An 18,297-nucleotide genomic window follows, 5' to 3' on the forward strand; every position below is an offset into this window, starting at 1 on the left:
AGTGCATTCGGAAAGTATTCAGACCCCTTGACTTTTTCCACATTTTGTTACGTTACAGCCTTATTCTAAAACAGATTGTAAAAAATGATCATGAATCTACTCACAATACCCCATAATGACAAACCAAAAACATTTAGCAAATGTATTACTTTTTAAAATTTGTATAACTTATTTACGTAATTATTCAGACCCTTTGATATGAGACTCGAAATTGAGCTCATGTGCATGCTGTTTCCATGGATCATCCTTGAGATGTTTCTACATCTTAATTGGAGTCCACCTGTGGTAAATTCAACTAATTGGAAATGATTTGGAAAGACACACACCTGTCAATATAAGGTCTCACAGTTGACAGTGCATGTCAGAGCAAAAACCAAGCCATGAGGTTGAAGGAATTGTCCGTAGAGCTCCGAGACAGGATTGTATCAAGGCACAGATCTGGGGAAGGGTACCCAAAAATGTCTGCCGCATTGAAGGTCCCCAAGAACAAAGTGGCCTCCATCATTCTTAAATGGAAGAAGTTTGGAACCACCAAGACTAACTAGAGCTGGCTGCCTGGCCAAACTGAGCAATCAGGGGAGAAGGGCGATGGTCAGGGAGGCGAGAGAGAACCAGATGGTCACTCTGGAGCTCTGTCAAGAGTTCCTCTGTGGAGATGGGAGAACATTCCAGAAGGACAACCATCTCTGCAGCACTCCACCAATCAGGACTTTATGGTAGAGTGGCCAGACAGAAGAAACTCTTCAGTAAAAGGAACATGACAGCCTGTTTGCAAAAAGACACCTAAAGGACTCTCAGACGATGAAAAACACAATTCTCTGGTCTGATAAAATCAAGATTAAACCTTTTGGCCTGAATGCCAAGCGTCAAGTATGGAAGAAACCTGGCACCATCCCTACAGTGAAGCATGGTGGTGGCAGTATTATGCTGTGGGGATGTTTTTCAGGCGCAGGAACTAGGAGACTAGTTAGGATTGAGGGAAAGATGAACACAGCAAAGTACAGAGATTCTTGATGGAAACCTGCTCCTTAGCACTCAGGATCTCAGACTGGGGTGAAGGTTCACCTTCAACAGGACAACGACCTTAAGCACACAGCATAGACAGCGCAGGAGTGGCTTCGGGACAAGTCTCTGAATGTCCTTGAGTGGCCCCATCTAGAGCCCGGACTTGAAACCGATCAAACATCTCTGGAGAGACCTGAAAATAGCTGTGCAGCGACGCTCCCTATCCCACCTGCCAGAGCTTGAGAGGATCTGCAGAGAATGAGAGAAACTCCACAAAAATAGGTGTGCCAAGCTTGTAGTGTCATACCCAAGAAGACTCTAGACAGTAATCGCTACCAAAGGTGCTTCAACAAAGTACTGAGTAAAGGGTCTGAATACTTATGGAAATACGTTTCCGTTTTTTATTTGTAATAAATTTGCACAAAAACGTTTTTGCTTTGTCATTATGGGGTAGTGTTTGTAGACTGAGGTTTGGGTAAACATTTTAATTCATTTTAGAAAAAGGCAGCAACATAAAATGTGGAAAAAGTCAATGGGTCTGAATACTTTCCCACTGTATGTATACGGGTCATATACCACAAACCAGAGGTGCCTTATTGCTATTATAAACTGATTACCAATGTAATTTGAGGTGTTAAAAAAAGACCATGGCTTTTAGCCAATCAGCATTCAGGGCTCAAACCACCCAGTTTATAATGAACTTTATAAACTGGGTTGTTATAGTCCTGAATGCTGATTGGCTGATAGCTGTGGTATATCAGACCGTATACAACGGGTATTTTTACTGCTCTAATTATGTTGGTAACCAGTTTATAATAGCAATAAGGCACCTCGGAGGTCTGTTGGATATGGCTAATATACTACGGCTAAGAGCGGAATACAGGCACACCGCTTTGCATCGTGATAAACAGCCCTTAGCTGTGGTATATTGCCAATTTACCACACCTCCCTGCCTTATTGCTTAATTATATGAAATACTACCATTGTTAGAATCCTCTAACACATACAGAAACACTTTTTTAAACCCAAGTTAATTTTATTGTTCTGCTTTTGAAATTGTACATAACCAATACGACTTCTCATGCAGATTGTTCGAACAGGCCATGTCTCCTGACAATGGATGTGCTATGTATAGCAATCACAGTGGGTTTCACAGAGTAGGACTACTTTTCAAATTGGCTCCATTTGGTCATTCTATATCTCAGATTGTTTTGTAACCCTCTGCCCTGGGAGTGCTTATGTGAATGTGGGTGAATTTCCCAGTCCTTACCCTTGATTCAGTGAAGATCAGTGACAAAGGGAAAATACTTAAGTAAATATTAAATCAGAACAATCAAATGTTTCCAGCCACAAAGGAAAAAGATAAGGAGCATTGTGAATTACATTTTAAAGGTTGATAGAGATATTGCATAAGGGTATTACCTGCAGCCAGAAACCACAATAACTCTTTATTCCTGAAATGCATGTACCCATCTGACACAATTCTACCAGTGAACTGACCACCAGGGTGACCTATATATTTTTTAATAGCCCACTATCTTTTAAAAACTTACAATCAACAAAATAAAACCTAGACAATCAGGCTCCTATTGATTTTGTTATGTTAGAGGATAAGAACACAATTAGCCATGTCAAAATGCTTAGAATTGCAGGAAATTATCGTAACTGCAAAATGTCGTTTCAGCTCCATCCCAAAATGTATAGAATTGCAAGATATTACCTTTAAACCTTCCTGCCAAAATAATGTTGCACTCATTCTTTGGCCAGTGTATGTTTTTACACCGCTCAATGGTGGGTCACGCCTCAAGACACCTGGGTCTCAAAGCAACACAAGAAAAGGTGTTGGAACCCCTGTTCTAACTTACATGGGTTGCCACTTGCCAGCATAAGAACCAGTCTTCACCATGAGCGGGCACACTACATGAAGGAACTCTTCAATAGCGTTATCATACATTTGTTTTATTAATATACATAAATTGTTAAGACCACAACCAATTTACCACTTTAAACTTTGTTGAATGTGTGTGAGTGTGTGGTCTCTGGTAGTGAAATGTGCAGCACCCTCAGATTCTTAACCGTCACTGACAAACCCCATTACGCTGCAACAGCATCTTCCACAGCGTGAATCACCACTATTTACAACAAAAATGAATATTTTAAAATGTCAGCTGTGTGTAATAATAAATAATTTAGTGGGTGCTTATTTTCCTATGAAGGGACCTCACATCACAACAGTGAATAATCTGATGTTTCTGACTACTCTATTTTCAATAAACCAAGTAAGACTACAGTAATCGCAAATTGGTGATCTAAAACAAGCAAGAAGGAGCAGAGGTGGAACTAGTCAGAAACGACAGGATACCGGTTGTACAGAAACAAGTACTAGGTGCTCACGTATACCAAGTGTAAAACAAATCACCTTTTCAAAACCACAAAAATTAGGAACCAGAATATACATTTGCAGATACTTCAACCAACACCCATATATTTTATTTTCTAAATTAGTGTTTCCAAGAAATAGATATTCCTGACATTGCCAGTTCTCTACTTTTTACTTAACATTTCATGTAGAAACTATCTGAAGTGACAAAATACAACAAATGGCATGTTCCCAGGTGAGGATTAAAGTGCAGATGGGGGGGGGGGGGTTCATAGAAAGTAAGGTTAGGTCAAAGGTCACTCTCCAGAGCGGCAGCAGGCCCTGAAGCCACACTGCAGGTTCTGGCAGCCGCTGGCCGTATCAGCATGGGGACCTGCAAAGGGAGGCCACAGTCAGAACAGTCAATCACTCACTCATAGTACTGCTGTGCCCATTCGTTTTACCTTGCTGGTGCACCAGCTGGGCGGAGTTTGCACTTCAGGGACAATGGAATGGTCTCAAATTCCAGTGGCCTGGTCAAGTTAAAACCAATGCACCTATTAGCAGAAAATGTAACTCCTCCCAAGTAGGGCTACTGCCCACTCTTCCGACTGGTTTAGAAACGATCTCAAAAGGTACTGTTTACACAATTGAGTTAAACATTAAGTTATGACACTCAACAGTAAATGTATTTTGTCGACTAGCTACCTAAAGAAGGCCCACTTACCTTGCACCTCACAAGATCAGCAGGACTGTTACATAAGGAACTTACACTGGGACATGTGCTGGACAGCCAGGTGAGGTTAGGTATGATTGTTATAACAGAGGGTTATCGAATCACATTCATTATTAGTCTTGCCGGATAAGCCCCATAGATAGATTCTTTAATCCTGCGACCAAATTCTCATAGAAATGAGGGTTATATACACTACCGTTCAAAAGTTTGGGGTCACTTAGAAATGTCCTTGTTTTGGAAAGAAAATCACATTTTTTGTCCATTAAAATCTAATTGTATTTCTGATCAGTGTAGACATGGTTAATGTTGTAATGGCACGTTGTGTTAGCTAATCTAAGTATCATTTTAAAAAGGATAATTGATCATTAGAAAACCCTTTTGTAATTATATTAGCACAGCTGAAAAACTGGCCTTCTTTAGACTAGTTGAGTATCAGCATTTATGGGTTTGATAACAGGCTCAAAATGGCCAGAAACCTAATAACTTTCTTCTGAAACTTGTCAGTCTATTCTTGTTCTGAGAAATGAAGGCTATTCCATGTGAGATATTGCCAAGAAACTGTAGATCTCGTACAACTCTGTACTACTCCCTTCACAGAACAGCGCAAACTGGCTTTAACCAGAATAGAAAGAGTGGGAGGCCCCGGTGCACAACTGAGCAAGAGGACGAGTACATTAGTGTGTCTAGTTTGAGATGCCTCACAAGTCCTCAACTGGCAGCTTCATTAAATAGTACCCGCAAAACACTAGTCTCAACGTCAACAGTGAAGAGGCAACTCCGGGATGCTGGACTTCTAGACAGAGTTTCACTGCCCAGTGTATTATTTTGCCCATCTTAATCTTTTCTTTTTATTGTCCAGTCTGAGATATGGCTTTTTATCAACTCCGCCTAGAAGGCCAGCTTCCCGGAGTCACCCCGGATTTTTTGCCCATTCTTCAAGGCAAAACTGCTCCAGCTCCTTCAAGTTGGATGGGTTCCGTTGGTGTACAGCAATCTTTAAGTCATATCACAGATTCTAAATTGGAATGAGGTCTGGGCTTTGACTAGGCCCACCACTCAAATGTTGCTTTAGCAGTATGATTAGGGTCATTGTCCTGCTGGAATGTGAACCCCCGTCCCAGTCTCAAATCTCTGAAAGGCTGAAACAGGTTTTCCTCAAGAGTTTCCCTGTATTTAGCGGCATCCATCATTCCTTCAATTCTGACCAGTTTCCCAGTCCCTGCCGATGAAAAACATCCCCACAGCATGATACTGCCACCACCATGGTGTTCTCTGGGTGATGAGGGGTGCTGGGTTTGCGCCAGACATAGCGTTTCCCACAAGCCTTTTGGCGAACACCAAACATGTTCGCTTATTTTTTTCTTTACGCAATGGATTTTTTCTGGCCACTCTTTCGTAAAGCCCAGCTCTGTGGAGTGTATGGCTTAAAATGGTCCTATGGACAGACACTCCAAACTCCGCTGTGGAACTTTGCAGCTCCTTCAGGGTTATCTTTGGTCTCTTTGATTAATGCCCTCCTTGCCTGGTCCGTGAGTTTTGGTGGGCAGCCCTCTCTTGGCAGGTTTGTTGTAGTGCCATATCCATTTTTTAATAATGGATTTAAATGGTGCTCCGTGGGATGTTCTGATATTTATTTTAACCTAACCCTGATCTGTACTTCTCCACAACTTTGTCCCTGACCTGTTTGGAAAGCTCCTTGGTCTTCATGATGCCACTTGCTTGATGGTACCCCTTGCTTAGTGGTGTTGCAGACTCTGGGCCTTTTAGAACAGGTGTATACATACTGGTACACCAGCTTCAAAACAGCTGAAAATACAATATTTTCTGTTATTGAAAATATATTTCACAGTGGTTTAGATGGTAAAATGATTCTCTACACTATACATTGTTTGTTTTGTCACAAACTGAAATTAGACAAACTATTAGAATCTGAGCAACCAGGAAATGGCAGAGTGATTTCTGCATATTGCACCTTTAATACAATCCACAGCCCAAATTAAATGACCTGACATTAACATGCTACAGAGAGGCGCAGGATAACAGAGGCAGCAAGCCAACTGCATCACCATCATGTAGCATCACCTGGCATCAAACCATCTAACGCCTTGTTTCCCAAACTGTGGGTCGGGACCCACTTGTGGGTCGCAGCAGGGGTCCAGGTGGGTTGTGGAATTTCATTTTTTGTGCCTAGCATTTTTATAGATTTGTTTAAATACAATTTCTTGAGGAAAAACATTTTCAGCGTAATTTCCAATAATCTTTCAGAACTTACAATCAATTTCTTAAAATGTTAGATCGTTGTCCCTATACCGGGACAGTTGTTGCTAATGTAGCTAGAATTTCATAAGTAACAGCAAACTTTCCAGGAAATAGACGTCTTATATGGGCAGAAAGCTTAAATTCCTGTTAATCTAACTGAACTGTCTAATATTCAGTAATCTTGCTCTGATTTGTCATCCTGAGGTGTTAAATTCTCCTACATTCATTTCACATTTCAACAAACTTCAAAGTGTTTCCTTTCAAATGGTATCAGGAATATGCATATCCTTGCTTCAGGTCCTGAGTTAGTCAGTTAGATGTCATTTTAGACAGATATTGAAAAAAAATGGGGAAAAAAGGGTTACTCTACATAATCGTCAATAAGAAGACCACAGTGGAAGTACGTTGTTAAATGTTGTTGTGTCATTCCCAATCATTTTAAATGCATTGTGTCCACATGTGGTCATTTTGTGTTTGTATTGTAAAATAAATTACATTTAAAAAATGTATCAACTTGTGCATCACTCATATCCTTGTATGAATACGTTGCCTGATAAGAGGGTGTTTACCCACAGTTTTCCCTAACGTTGTGCGTTTTGTGTGTGTGCGTTACCATTGATGTTGTCGCAGTAGTAGAAGTGTTCATCATTGAGGGCAGGACAGGCTGACACCAGCTCCTGTAGCCCAACCTCAGTGATGAGGAGACATCCAGACAGGTTCAGATGCTCCAGGAAAGGAAGACCTCCACGCTGAGACAGCGCCCTGAAACACACACACACACACTTAGAGTATATAATACACAATCATTTGTACCTACTCACAGTCAATATCAATAACAAAAAAAAAAAGATTTACACAATTTATCCACAGGTATAATACATGTATGTTTGTCGTTTCTTTGAAGAACAGCATCCCAAGCAGTTTTACCTCAAACCCAGATCTGTAACCCGATAACATCCAGAGAGGCTGAGGAATCTCAGCGAGCGTCGAGCGTCTGACTGATCAGTTCTGTTGTAAAGCTCCAGGCACCGCTGGCCCCCAGAGGAGCATTTAGTCCAAAACTCTGCCCCTGCACTGCCCGTGGTGGTGTAAGACAAACACTGCAGCCCTCCACAAGCCCTCAGGGCCATCTCACCAGTGCAGCAGGTTGAATGGCCACAGCAGGCCTCCCCAAGCCCATACTGCTGCTGCCAGTAGGAGGTGCTATAGCTTGTCCTGAGGCCCCGCCTCCTACTCCTCCTGCAGCAACACGAACCTCCTGGCTTCGTCGCCACAAAGCCTCGCCCCTCAGGGGTAGACACTCCCCCGCGGCGGTTCCACTCTGCTGCATCCTCGATGTCGGCCAGCTCCGAAGGGTCCAGGACCCAGACCCTGGAGGGGCTGCTGCACCGTGTCCCCGTACGCTGCTTGAAGATCAGGGCCTGCCTGCTGCCCCCCATCAAATGGAGGATCCGCTCGTCCAGCAGACTAATGGGAGGCGGGCTCTTCAGAAGCTTGGCTTGCCGGTCAGATCGTTTCTGAGAAATGGACAGCTTCTTCAGGGTGTGGTCAGTGATCTTCTCACAGCCGGATAGGTCCAGGTGCTCAAGAGATGGACATGCCCCCAGAGATGACCAACTGACAGAAAATAAGTGAAAAGAGTTCAATAGTTAATCATACCCTGTAGTCTTCAGCATAATTGGTCTGGCTATGAATTGCATACCTGTCAAAGGCGGAGTCTGTGACATCAGTCTGAGTGAGGTCCAGGTGGGTGAGATTAGGACAGAGACTAAGGATCTGACGCACCTGTGGCAGCAGGACACACATACAGCACCAGTTAAAGTTTGGACACCTACTTATTCAAGAGTTTGTTTATTTTTTACTATTTTCTACATTGTAGAATAATAGTGAAGACATCAAAACTATGAAATGACACATATGGAATCATGTAGTAAACAAAAACACTTATACAAATCAAAACATATGTTATATTTGAGATTCTTCAAAGTAGCCACCCTTTGCCTTGACAGCTTTGCACACTCTTGGCATTCTCTCAACCAGCTTCATGAGGTAGTCACCTGGAATGCTTTTACAACTGTCTTGAAGGAGTACCCACATATGCAAAGAACTTGTTGGCTGCTTTTCCTTCACTCTGCGGTCCAACTCATCCCAAACCATCTCAATTGGGTTGAGGTCAGAAGATTGTAGAGGCCAGGTCAAATGATAAATAAAGGTTCCATTTTTTTTTTTTTTTAACTAGGTAAGTCAGATAAGAATAAATTCATATTTACAATGACAGCTTACCGGGGAACAGTGGGTTAACTGCCTTGTTCAGGGGCAGAACGACAGATTTCTTACCTTGTCAGTTCAGGGAATCGATCCAGCAACCTTTTGGTTAATGGCCCAACGTTCTAACCACTAGGATACCTGCCTCCCCACCATGAATCTGATGAAGCACTCAAACACTCTCCTTGGTCAAATAGCCCTTATACAGCCTGGAAGTGTGTTTAAGGTAATTGTCCTGTTGAAAAACAAATGATGCTCCCACTAAGCACAAACCATACGGGGTGGCATATCGCTGACACAGTTTTGACACAGTTTTCTCTGAACAGTTGATGTTGAGATGTGTCTGTTAGTTTAACTCTCCGAAACATTTATTTGGGCTGCAATCTGAGGTGCAGTGAATTGCCGATTTTTGAGGTAGTATCTGTAATGAATTTATCCTCTGCAGCAGAGGTAACTCTGAGTCTTCCTTTTCTGTGGTGGTCCTCATGAGAGCCAGTTTCATAATGCTTGATGGTTTTTGCTACTGCACTTGAAGGCTTGACTGACCATGTCTTAAAGTAATGGACTGTCATTTCTCTTCGCTTATTTAAGCTGTTCTTGCCATTATATGAACCCGGTCTTTTACCAAATAGGGCTATCTTCTGCATACCACGCCTACCTTGTCACAACAACTGATTTGGTCAAATGCATTATGAAAGAAATTCCACAAATTAACTTAAGGCAGACTTATTAATTGAAATGCATTCCAGGTGACTACCTCATGAAGCTGGTTGAGAGAATGCCAAGAATCAAGGCAAATTGAAAATATAAAACATTTGTCTAACACTTTTTTGGTTACTACGTGATTCCATGTGTGTTATTTCATAGTTTTGATGTCTTCACTATTATTCTACAATGTAGAAAATAGTCAAAAAATTAAGAAAAATCCTGGAATGAGTAGGTGTCCAAATGTTTGACTGGTACTGTATACATATACAGATCATTAACCTACACTCTGCCATGTAGAGGCTAGTCGGTCTGAAACATCCTTCATTCACACGCCAGCTTCTCTCATTACTTAGAGAATAGGAAGCTTTGTATTAGTAGCACTGCTTCATTGGTGTTCTAGGCATATGATCATGAATATTCATACCATCTTACTGGAGACCGTAGAGCTGTAGGCCAGAACGATGGACCTGACAGAGGAACCCACAGCTGGCAGAAGGTTCTGGATCATTTCATTCAGTAGCTTCTTCTCCCTCTGAGCTGAGCTTATAGCCAATGAGTCTTCACAAGTCTCATCTAAACAAGGGAGAAAATGGGTAAACCAGAGATGAGGTAATAGGACAAGACATCCAGAAAATCACCCTAACAGTTAATCCAAATCTGTAAATACTGTCACTTCAATCAAGCTATGCATTTTCCCTGGATCAATCCTTTAGATGTACTCCTGACAAACACAGACTGACTGGGGTTGACACCGTTAGGAGTAGAGGTCGACCGATTATGATTTTTCAACGCCGATACAGATTATTGGACGACCAAAAAAAGCTGATACCGATTAATCACATTTAAAAATATATAATTGTAATAATGACAATTACAACAATACTGAATGAACTTAGTTTAACTTATTATAATACATCAATAAAATCTATTTGGCCTCAAATAAATAATGAAACATGTTCAATTTGGTTTAAATAATGCAAAAACAAAGTGTTGGAGAAGAAAGTAAAAGTGCAATATGTGCCATGTAAACAAGCTAACTTTTAAGTTCCTTGCTCAGAACATGAGAACATATGAAAGCTGGTGGTTCCTTTAAACATGAGTCTTCAATATTCCCAGGTAAGAAGTTTTAGGTTGAAGTTATTATAGGAATTATAGGACTATTTCTCTCTATAACATTTGTATTTCACATACCTTTGACTATTGGATGTTCTTATAGGCACTATAGTATTGCCAGTGTAACAGTATAGCTTCCGCCCCTCTCCTCGCCCCAACCTGGGCTCGAACCAGGAACACATCGACAACAGCCACCCTAGAAGCATCGTTACCCATCGCTCCACAAAAGCCACGGCCCTTGCAGAGAAAGGGGAACAACTACTTCAAGGTCTCAGAGTGAGTGATGTCACCGATTGAAACGCTATTAGCGCGCACCCCGCTAACTAGCCATTTCACATCGGTTACACCAGCCTAATCACGGGAGTTGATAGGCTTGAAGTCATAAACAGCTCAATGCTTGAAGCACAGCGAAGAGCTGCTGGCAAACGCACGAAAGTGCTGTTTGAATGAATGCTTAAGAGCCTGCTGCTGCCTACCATCGCTCAGTCAGACTGCTCTGTCAAATAACTAATCATGGACTTAATTATAACATAATAACACACAGAAATACGAGCCTCAGGTCATTAATATGGTCCAGAAACTATCATTTCGAAAACAAAACATTTATTCTTTCAGTGAAATACAGAACCGTTCCATATTTTATCTAACGGGTGGCATCCCTAAGTCTAAATATTGCTGTTACATTGTACAACCTTCAATGTTATGTCATAATTATGTACAATTCTGGCAAATTAATTGTGGTCTTTGTTAGGAATAAATGGATTTCACACAGTTCGCAACGAGCCAGGTGGCCCAAACTGCTGCATATACCCTGACTGCTTGCACGGAAAGCAAGAGAAGCGACACAATTTCCATAGTTATAAGAAATTAATGTTAGCAAGCAATATTAACTAAATATGCAAGTTTAAAAATACATACTTGTGTATTGATTTTAAAGAAAGGCATTGATGTTTATGGTTAGGTACACATTGGTGCAACGACAGTGCTTTTTTAGCGAATGCGCTTGTTAAATCACCCGTTTGGCGAAGTAGGCTGTGATTCGATGAGAAACTAACAGGCACCACATCGATTATATGCAACGCAGGACACGCTAGATAAACTAGTAATATCATCAACCATGTGTAGTTAACTACTGATTATGTTAAGATTGATAGTTTTTTTTTTTATAAGATAAGTTTAATGCCAACTAGCAACTTACCTTGGCTTCTTGCTGCCCTCACATAACAGCTAGTCAGCCTGCCATGCAGGCTCCTCGAGGAGTGCAATGTGAGGCAGTTGGTTAGAGCATTGGACTAGTAACCGGAAGGTTGCAAAAACAAATCCCCGAGCTGACAAGGTAAAAATCGTTCTGCCCCTGAACAAGGCAGTTAACCCACCGTTCCAAGGCCGTCTTTGAAAATAAGAATGTGTTCTTAACTGACTTGTCTAGTTAAATAAAGGTGTAAAAAGTATTATATATGTCATTTATGTATATTTTTTTTTTTTCTTTAAAAAATATATATTTGTATTCTTCTTCTTCTTCTTCTTCTTTATTTGTATTAAAATATATATATATATTATTTTTATATATATAAAAAAAAATAATAATAAATACAATTTTAAAATCGGCCACTCTGTGTCCCAAAATACCGATTTTTATGAAATCGGCCCTAATTAATCTGCCATTCCGATTATTCGGTCGACCTCTAGTTACGAGGCTGAAAGAGCTCACCAGACTCATCCACATCTGCATCCTCATCCCACTCCTGGTAGGCCTTGCCCTCATCCTGCAGACTCTTCACCCACTCCTCCTCCGGTTCCTGATTCAGATCAGCTGGGGGGCCACGATAGTGATCCCCTGGGAAAAAGACAGATGGCACTGTCTTATTTCTTATCAGTGTCTTATTTCTTTAAGGGGAAAAACAAGTGTCAAAATATTTTATTGCCAGCTTTTACAGTGTTACCTGCTTCACCATCAGTGAGGAAAAAAGTATAAAAAGTCAACACTGATATCTCCGTACCTCTGGCCCAGCGTACAGGGTAGAGATGCCTCCACAGAGAGCCGGTCTTGGCCAGGTCGGACCAGGCTGAGGACACCTGGCCACAGTGACACAGGTCCTCAGGACCCAGGTAGCGGAACAGATGCAGCAGGATCTCTGTAGGTAGCTGGGAGATGTGGGTGGAGCACAGCTCTTTCTCTAGTTCTGAGGATTGATAACCATAGTCAGTGTAGTGTACAACACATGCTGAACTCAAGTTCTTAACTGACTTGCCTAGTTAAATAAAAGGTACAATAAAAAAATTTAAAAAAGTGCTAATGAAAGGTTACTTAAGTAATGCTTCTCTACAGTTTGGGATAAAAAGACCTAAGAATAATTGCTAGACCATAGCAATAACACAGCAACAGAAGTGTGATTCAGCCGTCTGTAGAAATGTTTTTGGTAAGCATTAAAGCCACACCTCGACAAACATTTGGTTCTGGGAAATTTGGCCAACTAATTTCCTAATGTACTGACCACATCCTCCAACATAGCGTAGTTATGACTACGTTCAAGTTGAGAAGTGTGTTGCTGAAGGAGATATTAAGTAAAGGGATTGCATGGTGATAGATGTCATATGGAGGAGGCTGTGTATGCTGGGGAGAATACAGGTGAATCATAGCCGTCACCAAGATGTAGGTGTGCACTCTAGAGAAGGCAATAAAGGGGTCTGTGACTCACCGTCAGTCTTCTCATGGTCAGCATACTTGAAGGCCTTGTGCAGCTCCTCTGCCTGGCTCCACAGACTGAGCCCCTTCAGCACTTCGGCTGCACAGTCCCATCGCTGCTGGCTACAGTGCTGTGCCATCACCTGCTTCTTGAGGTCTTTCAGCTCCTCATAGGTGAAGTACTGCATCAGCATGGGCTGGAACACCTGGAATAGACCCCATTACATAATACATATAAAGCAATCAATTATTATGAGCTAGACAGAAAGACCAAGAGTTGAACAGAATATCTTATTTGCTGGTACTGTTATGATATGGAGGGAAGGTTACTGTTAGGACACATGCGTTTTGTCTATCCAGATTACACTTCCACACTCCATTCCCCCAGGAGGCAGCAGCAACCTTGTCCAGATGCTGAGTCTGGTTGATTTGCACATCATGTGCTGACAATTAGGGTGATCGCCAGTCATTGTCCCAGTTTACAAGCCTTGAGGCTGCTGGATTTGTTTGGCAGCCATGAGGCTTTTCATTTGATTTTGGGTCTAGTTTGGGCATGCCTGTTTGTAGGTTTCTGTTTTGTACGTTATTTTCGTTACTATCTGAACAACTAATACACCGCTTGTGCTCGCCGACCCAAAGGAGTCAAGACAGAGCTGGGCACATACTCTTGTTTCTCACAAATGCACACATTAATTCAGGTTACAGACCATGTAACTAGGCCTAGGACCACTAAAAGTGAGTGCAACAATATCCGTAGGCTAGTTATGTGTTTTGTGACAGTACCCATTCATGGACAGTTCACCTGACCGTGCTGCTGCTCCAGTTTCAACTGTTCTGCCTTATTATTATACTACCATGCTGGTCATTTATGAACATTTGAACATCTTGGCCATGTTCTGTTATAATCTCCACCCGGCACAGCCAGAAGAGGACTGGCCACCCCACATAGCCTGGTTCCTCTCTAGGTTTCTTCCTAGGTTTTGGCCTTTCTAGGGAGTTTTTCCTAGCCACCGTGCTTCTACACCTGCATTGCTTGCTGTTTGGGGTTTTAGGCTGGGTTTCTGTACAGCACTTTGAGATATCAGCTGATGTACGAAGGGCTATATAAATCAGTTTGATTTTGATTTGGACAAAACACTATATAACAAACATGTATTAATAATTGGTAACACTTTATTTGGATAGTCCATCTAGTAACCTTAACCTTTATCTTAAACTTAGCCCTTATTCTAACCCTAACCTTAGCAAGCAGTTGCTTATCAACAGATCATTTTTTGATAGTATGACCATATGTAGAGGATCAACAAATGGACTATCCAAATAAAGTGTGACCTATTTATTTACACAGTGAGTCCTACATCCGAATACCTCAACTTAATTATTACAAATTACATTATTTAATCATACCTCTTCCTCCTCCTTCATGTGGGGTAAGAAGTCCTGTGTGAATGCCTCCAGTCGCTCTTTCAGTTGCCGGGCATAGTTCAGCTGCTCATACTCGCTCTGCAATTATATCGTAATCATGACATCATACACGACTGACTGTCATTCACTCCATTTAAATAAATGCCATCGATCCTCAGCTTCGGTCAGATCCAACCACACAATCGTAACAGTCAAACACTAAAGAGTGAACAGACCAATAAAATACTCTAACACATACTTTCACTTGTAGGATAAGAAAATTATTAACAGGCGAAACTGAAAAATACCATCCGTAACTTTTTTCATCCAATATTCCATTGATGAATCTGCAGAGACTTAACCAAAAATTATTATAATTGCATTTACAAACAATTAAACAAAGTCTTGTTTATCTGAGCTGAAATTAAAACATTTCCTGTCCTGGTTGAAGACCAAGTACAGATTACCAAATTCTGCTCTTACAAAGAAAATTCCACTGTTTAGTAAGAGCAGATTATGATTGGGACAGACTCAGAACAGATGTTAAAATGTACACCATTGCGCCATTCAGGACAGGCCATTTCTTGTTTGTACATGGCTACAACATTTGTCTCCAAAATCTCCGGAAACAGGTCACAGGAACAATTCTGCATGGAACCAAAATAGGCCAGCAGTCTCGGTCTCTCAAAACAGCTTGTGGGCTCTATAAACGGAGTGTCCCTGTAATGTTCACAGGCCCAGTAAAACGACTAACCAAAATCTAAAACTGGCATTTTGCAGGTCAGGAAAGTCCATATAGGCATTTCTAACATAATGCCAAGAATTGAACAGATTCCCTTTTAAGGAATTGAGGCATAATTATTATTGTTCAATAATGTGTTGTGTTTAAAAACACCGGTTTCACTAAAAAAAGGTAACAGGAAACCTAGCTGAGGAACGCTCAACTCCGTTGTCTTATATCGAGGAGGAGATGAGTTTGGATAACTGTTCACGGGATTTGCTAGCAACATATTTGAACCACCATCAGTCGATTCTTGTAAAAATGTAAATTCTGAAAACACTTACCTGTACCTATCTTTGTCCAGTACAACTGCAGTCCTTCCGCGGGGTGCTGAAATTCATACTTTTAATTCAACTTTAGCGACTACAACCACCGACTATTTCCTTGTTGCTCGTACTACGTAAGCTGAGATGCAATTGGGTCTGTGCTATCCGGAATCCTTGGGATGTCCCTACCCCATTTAAGTTTTAAATGGTTAAGTTTATGGGTTAAAGTTAGAGTTTAGGGTTGGGACATCCCAAGGATCCCGGATAGTAAGGACCAAATTGCATCTCAGCTTACGTCGTGCAAGCAACGAGGAAAAGGTCAGTGGTTGTATTCGCTAAACGGAAGGACTGTAGCTGTACAGTACAAACAAAGGTACAGGTAAGTGTTTTCAGAATTGACATTTTTACAAGACTCGACAGATGGTGAATCAATAATGTTGCTAGTAAATCCCGCAACCCGTTATCAAAATTAAACTCTGCCTCAATATAAGAGAACAGTGTTGAGCGTTTCTCAGTTACAGGAAACCAAGACCTTCCTTATCTAACGTGTTGTTGTTAAAATGACATGTCTAAAGTCTGAATCACTACAGGGATAGGCTATCATTTCAGTGCAGACATGACTCAGTGATACACAACACAAAGCCCAAGGAGCAAGAGGGATCATTTGTGAGTCTTTTCATAAATGTTATGTTGGTGGCAGGACTTTTGCTGATATCATTAGTGGAGTCACCTTAACGCTTTTCAGTCCTTTCTCAAACAGGGACAACATCTCTGAGAGCTTGTTATCGGAGTGCACATTATACACAGTGCAGCTGCGCTGTTGCAACAGGCCGATGATATACTCGTTTTCAATCTGTTCGTGCATCTTGAACTCCTTGAAGGTGGCACACAGTGACTGAAGAAATGAGCGGAAGTCATTGTTGTTGGAGAAGTTGGTCTGTGACAGCTGTGGTATAAAGGAAATAAAGAACATGTCAAAGTTTCTCAGATAGTAATAGCAGACCTGCACACAACCATAGCAACAGAACTGTGGACATGCCTGTATGAGTGGAATTAAGCCTCATTATTAACGTGACCTTAGGTATGTTCCCTCTAATTCTTCCATTTCTCTCAGCGGACCTGAGCCCTAGGACCACGCGTCTCCTGGCTGTCCCCAGTCCGCATGGTCATACTCTGATCCAGTTTCTGCTGTTCTGCCTGCGGCAATGGAACCCTAACATGTTCACTGGATGTGCTAACTTGTACCGGACTTGCTGCTCTCTCCCTCTCCACCGCATTTGCTGTCTCGACCTCTAAATGCTTGGCTATGAAAAGCCAACTGACATTTACTCCTGATTTGCTGACATGTTGCACCCTCTATAACCACTGATTATTATTTGACGTCTTAAAGAACGATCTGGATCTGTACACTTATAACCTCCACACAGCACAGCCAGAAGAGGACTGGTCACCCCTTAGATCCTGGTTCCTCTAGTTTTCTTCCTAGGTTCCTGCCTTTCTAGGGAGTTTTTCCCAAGCCAGCGCGCTTCTACATTTGCATTGCTTACTCTTTGGGGGTTTAGGCTGGGTTTCTGTATAAGCACTTTGTGAGATCTGATGGTGTAAAGGGCTTTATAAATACATTTGATTGATTAATGCCCGCAGAACCGTTCATTCCGCTGTTCATTGCTTGGACGGACACAAAGTAGCTTGCTAGCTAAGTCATGCATGAATTTTATTGTGTTTTGCTCATGCCATGTTATGACGTTAGGTAACGGGAAAACAGTATTAACTAGCTAGCCACACTGTAATGATTTAGCTAGCTAACTAAGATATCGTGTTGCATAACAAAAGGGTTAGCAAACTTCAGACTCGTCTTCGGCAGCCACGTAACTAGCTAGAACTAAAGTGTTTCTTACCTACTAAATAGCCAAGTTAGCTACACTAGTTATCCTGTCATTACCTAGCTAGGTCAGCTTGCTAAGAAACTGGTTGAGACCTTTCCCAACTAGCCAGCGACTGACATACTGTAGCTAACTACTATGCCAAAAACACACCCATTTCTCTGACCAGCTAACACGTTGGCTAGCTAAACTGCGTTAGCAGCAGACGATAGCTAGCTTTTTGAGCAAATTCTCTATTCATATTCCTCCATACACACCTTCTCGCAGTAAAGTCCTACCAACTGTTTCATTCGCCAATGTGGACCAGTAAAAACATCCACCTCGTCGGGAAAAGGTGCCATCTTCACTCCATAAAAACTAGTCAGCACTGACGTTGCACGCTAGCTAACTGGTTAGTTTAGCATTGGTGAAGTCAAAATGGGCATGCGTACTCCACTGTCATGTGATATATTCGGCGGAATTAGGAATTAGAATACTACACTGAACAAAAATCTAAACGCAACATGTAAAGGTGTTTGTTCCATGTTTCATGAGCTGAAATAAAAGATCCCAGAAATGTTCCATACGCACATAAATCTTATGTCAAATGTTGTGCACATTTGTCAGTGAGCATTTCTCCTTTGCCAAAATAATCCATCCACTTGACATGTGTGGCATTTCAAGAAATGTATTACACAGCATTGCACAGGTGCACAATGTGCTGTAGACAGGAAAAGGCCACTCTAAAATGTGCAGTTTTCACACAACACAATGCCACAGATATCTTCAGTTTTGAGAGAGCATGCAATTGGCATGCTGACTGCAGGAATGTTAACCAGAGCTGTTGTAAAAT

General features: G+C 41.5%; 1 protein-coding gene across 2 annotated transcripts; it reads right to left on the reverse strand.

Annotated features, from left to right (window-relative positions):
* Nucleotides 1–2,440: 2,440 nt before the first annotated feature.
* On the reverse strand, nucleotides 2,441–17,890 carry LOC109898010 (F-box/LRR-repeat protein 5). Of its 2 annotated transcripts, XM_020492733.2 has the most exons (11): nucleotides 17,723–17,890; nucleotides 16,313–16,528; nucleotides 14,539–14,634; nucleotides 13,145–13,337; nucleotides 12,446–12,628; nucleotides 12,157–12,282; nucleotides 9,757–9,905; nucleotides 8,062–8,144; nucleotides 7,287–7,976; nucleotides 6,973–7,121; nucleotides 2,441–3,758 (listed from the first exon to the last, which is right to left on the reverse strand). In XM_020492733.2, exons 1-11 carry the CDS (start codon nucleotides 17,804–17,806, stop codon nucleotides 3,682–3,684), a joined length of 2,046 nt encoding a protein of 681 aa, XP_020348322.1. In that variant the 5' UTR covers nucleotides 17,807–17,890; the 3' UTR covers nucleotides 2,441–3,681. The 2 variants fall into 2 exon arrangements, with proteins under 2 accessions (XP_020348322.1, XP_020348323.1); XM_020492734.2 differs by lacking the exons at nucleotides 16,313–16,528; nucleotides 17,723–17,890 and adding an exon at nucleotides 14,854–15,536.
* Nucleotides 17,891–18,297: the final 407 nt, after the last annotated feature.

Source organism: Oncorhynchus kisutch, linkage group LG10 (assembly GCF_002021735.2).
Source record: "Oncorhynchus kisutch isolate 150728-3 linkage group LG10, Okis_V2, whole genome shotgun sequence".
In the NCBI taxonomy this organism is placed as follows: Eukaryota; Metazoa; Chordata; class Actinopteri; order Salmoniformes; family Salmonidae; genus Oncorhynchus; species Oncorhynchus kisutch.

Excerpts from the sequence above, each read along its gene's own strand:
- LOC109898010 (XM_020492733.2), bottom strand. The coding sequence starts at position 17,806 with ATGGCACCTTTTCCCGACGAGGTGGATGTTTTTACTGGTCCACATTGG. Across the intron at positions 13,338-14,538 it reads ACATGAAGGAGGAGGAAGAG|GTGTTCCAGCCCATGCTGAT; the intron begins GTATGATTAAAT and ends GGTCTATTCCAG. Across the intron at positions 3,759-6,972 it reads CTACTGCGACAACATCAATG|GTCCCCATGCTGATACGGCC; the intron begins GTAACGCACACA and ends CTCCCTTTGCAG.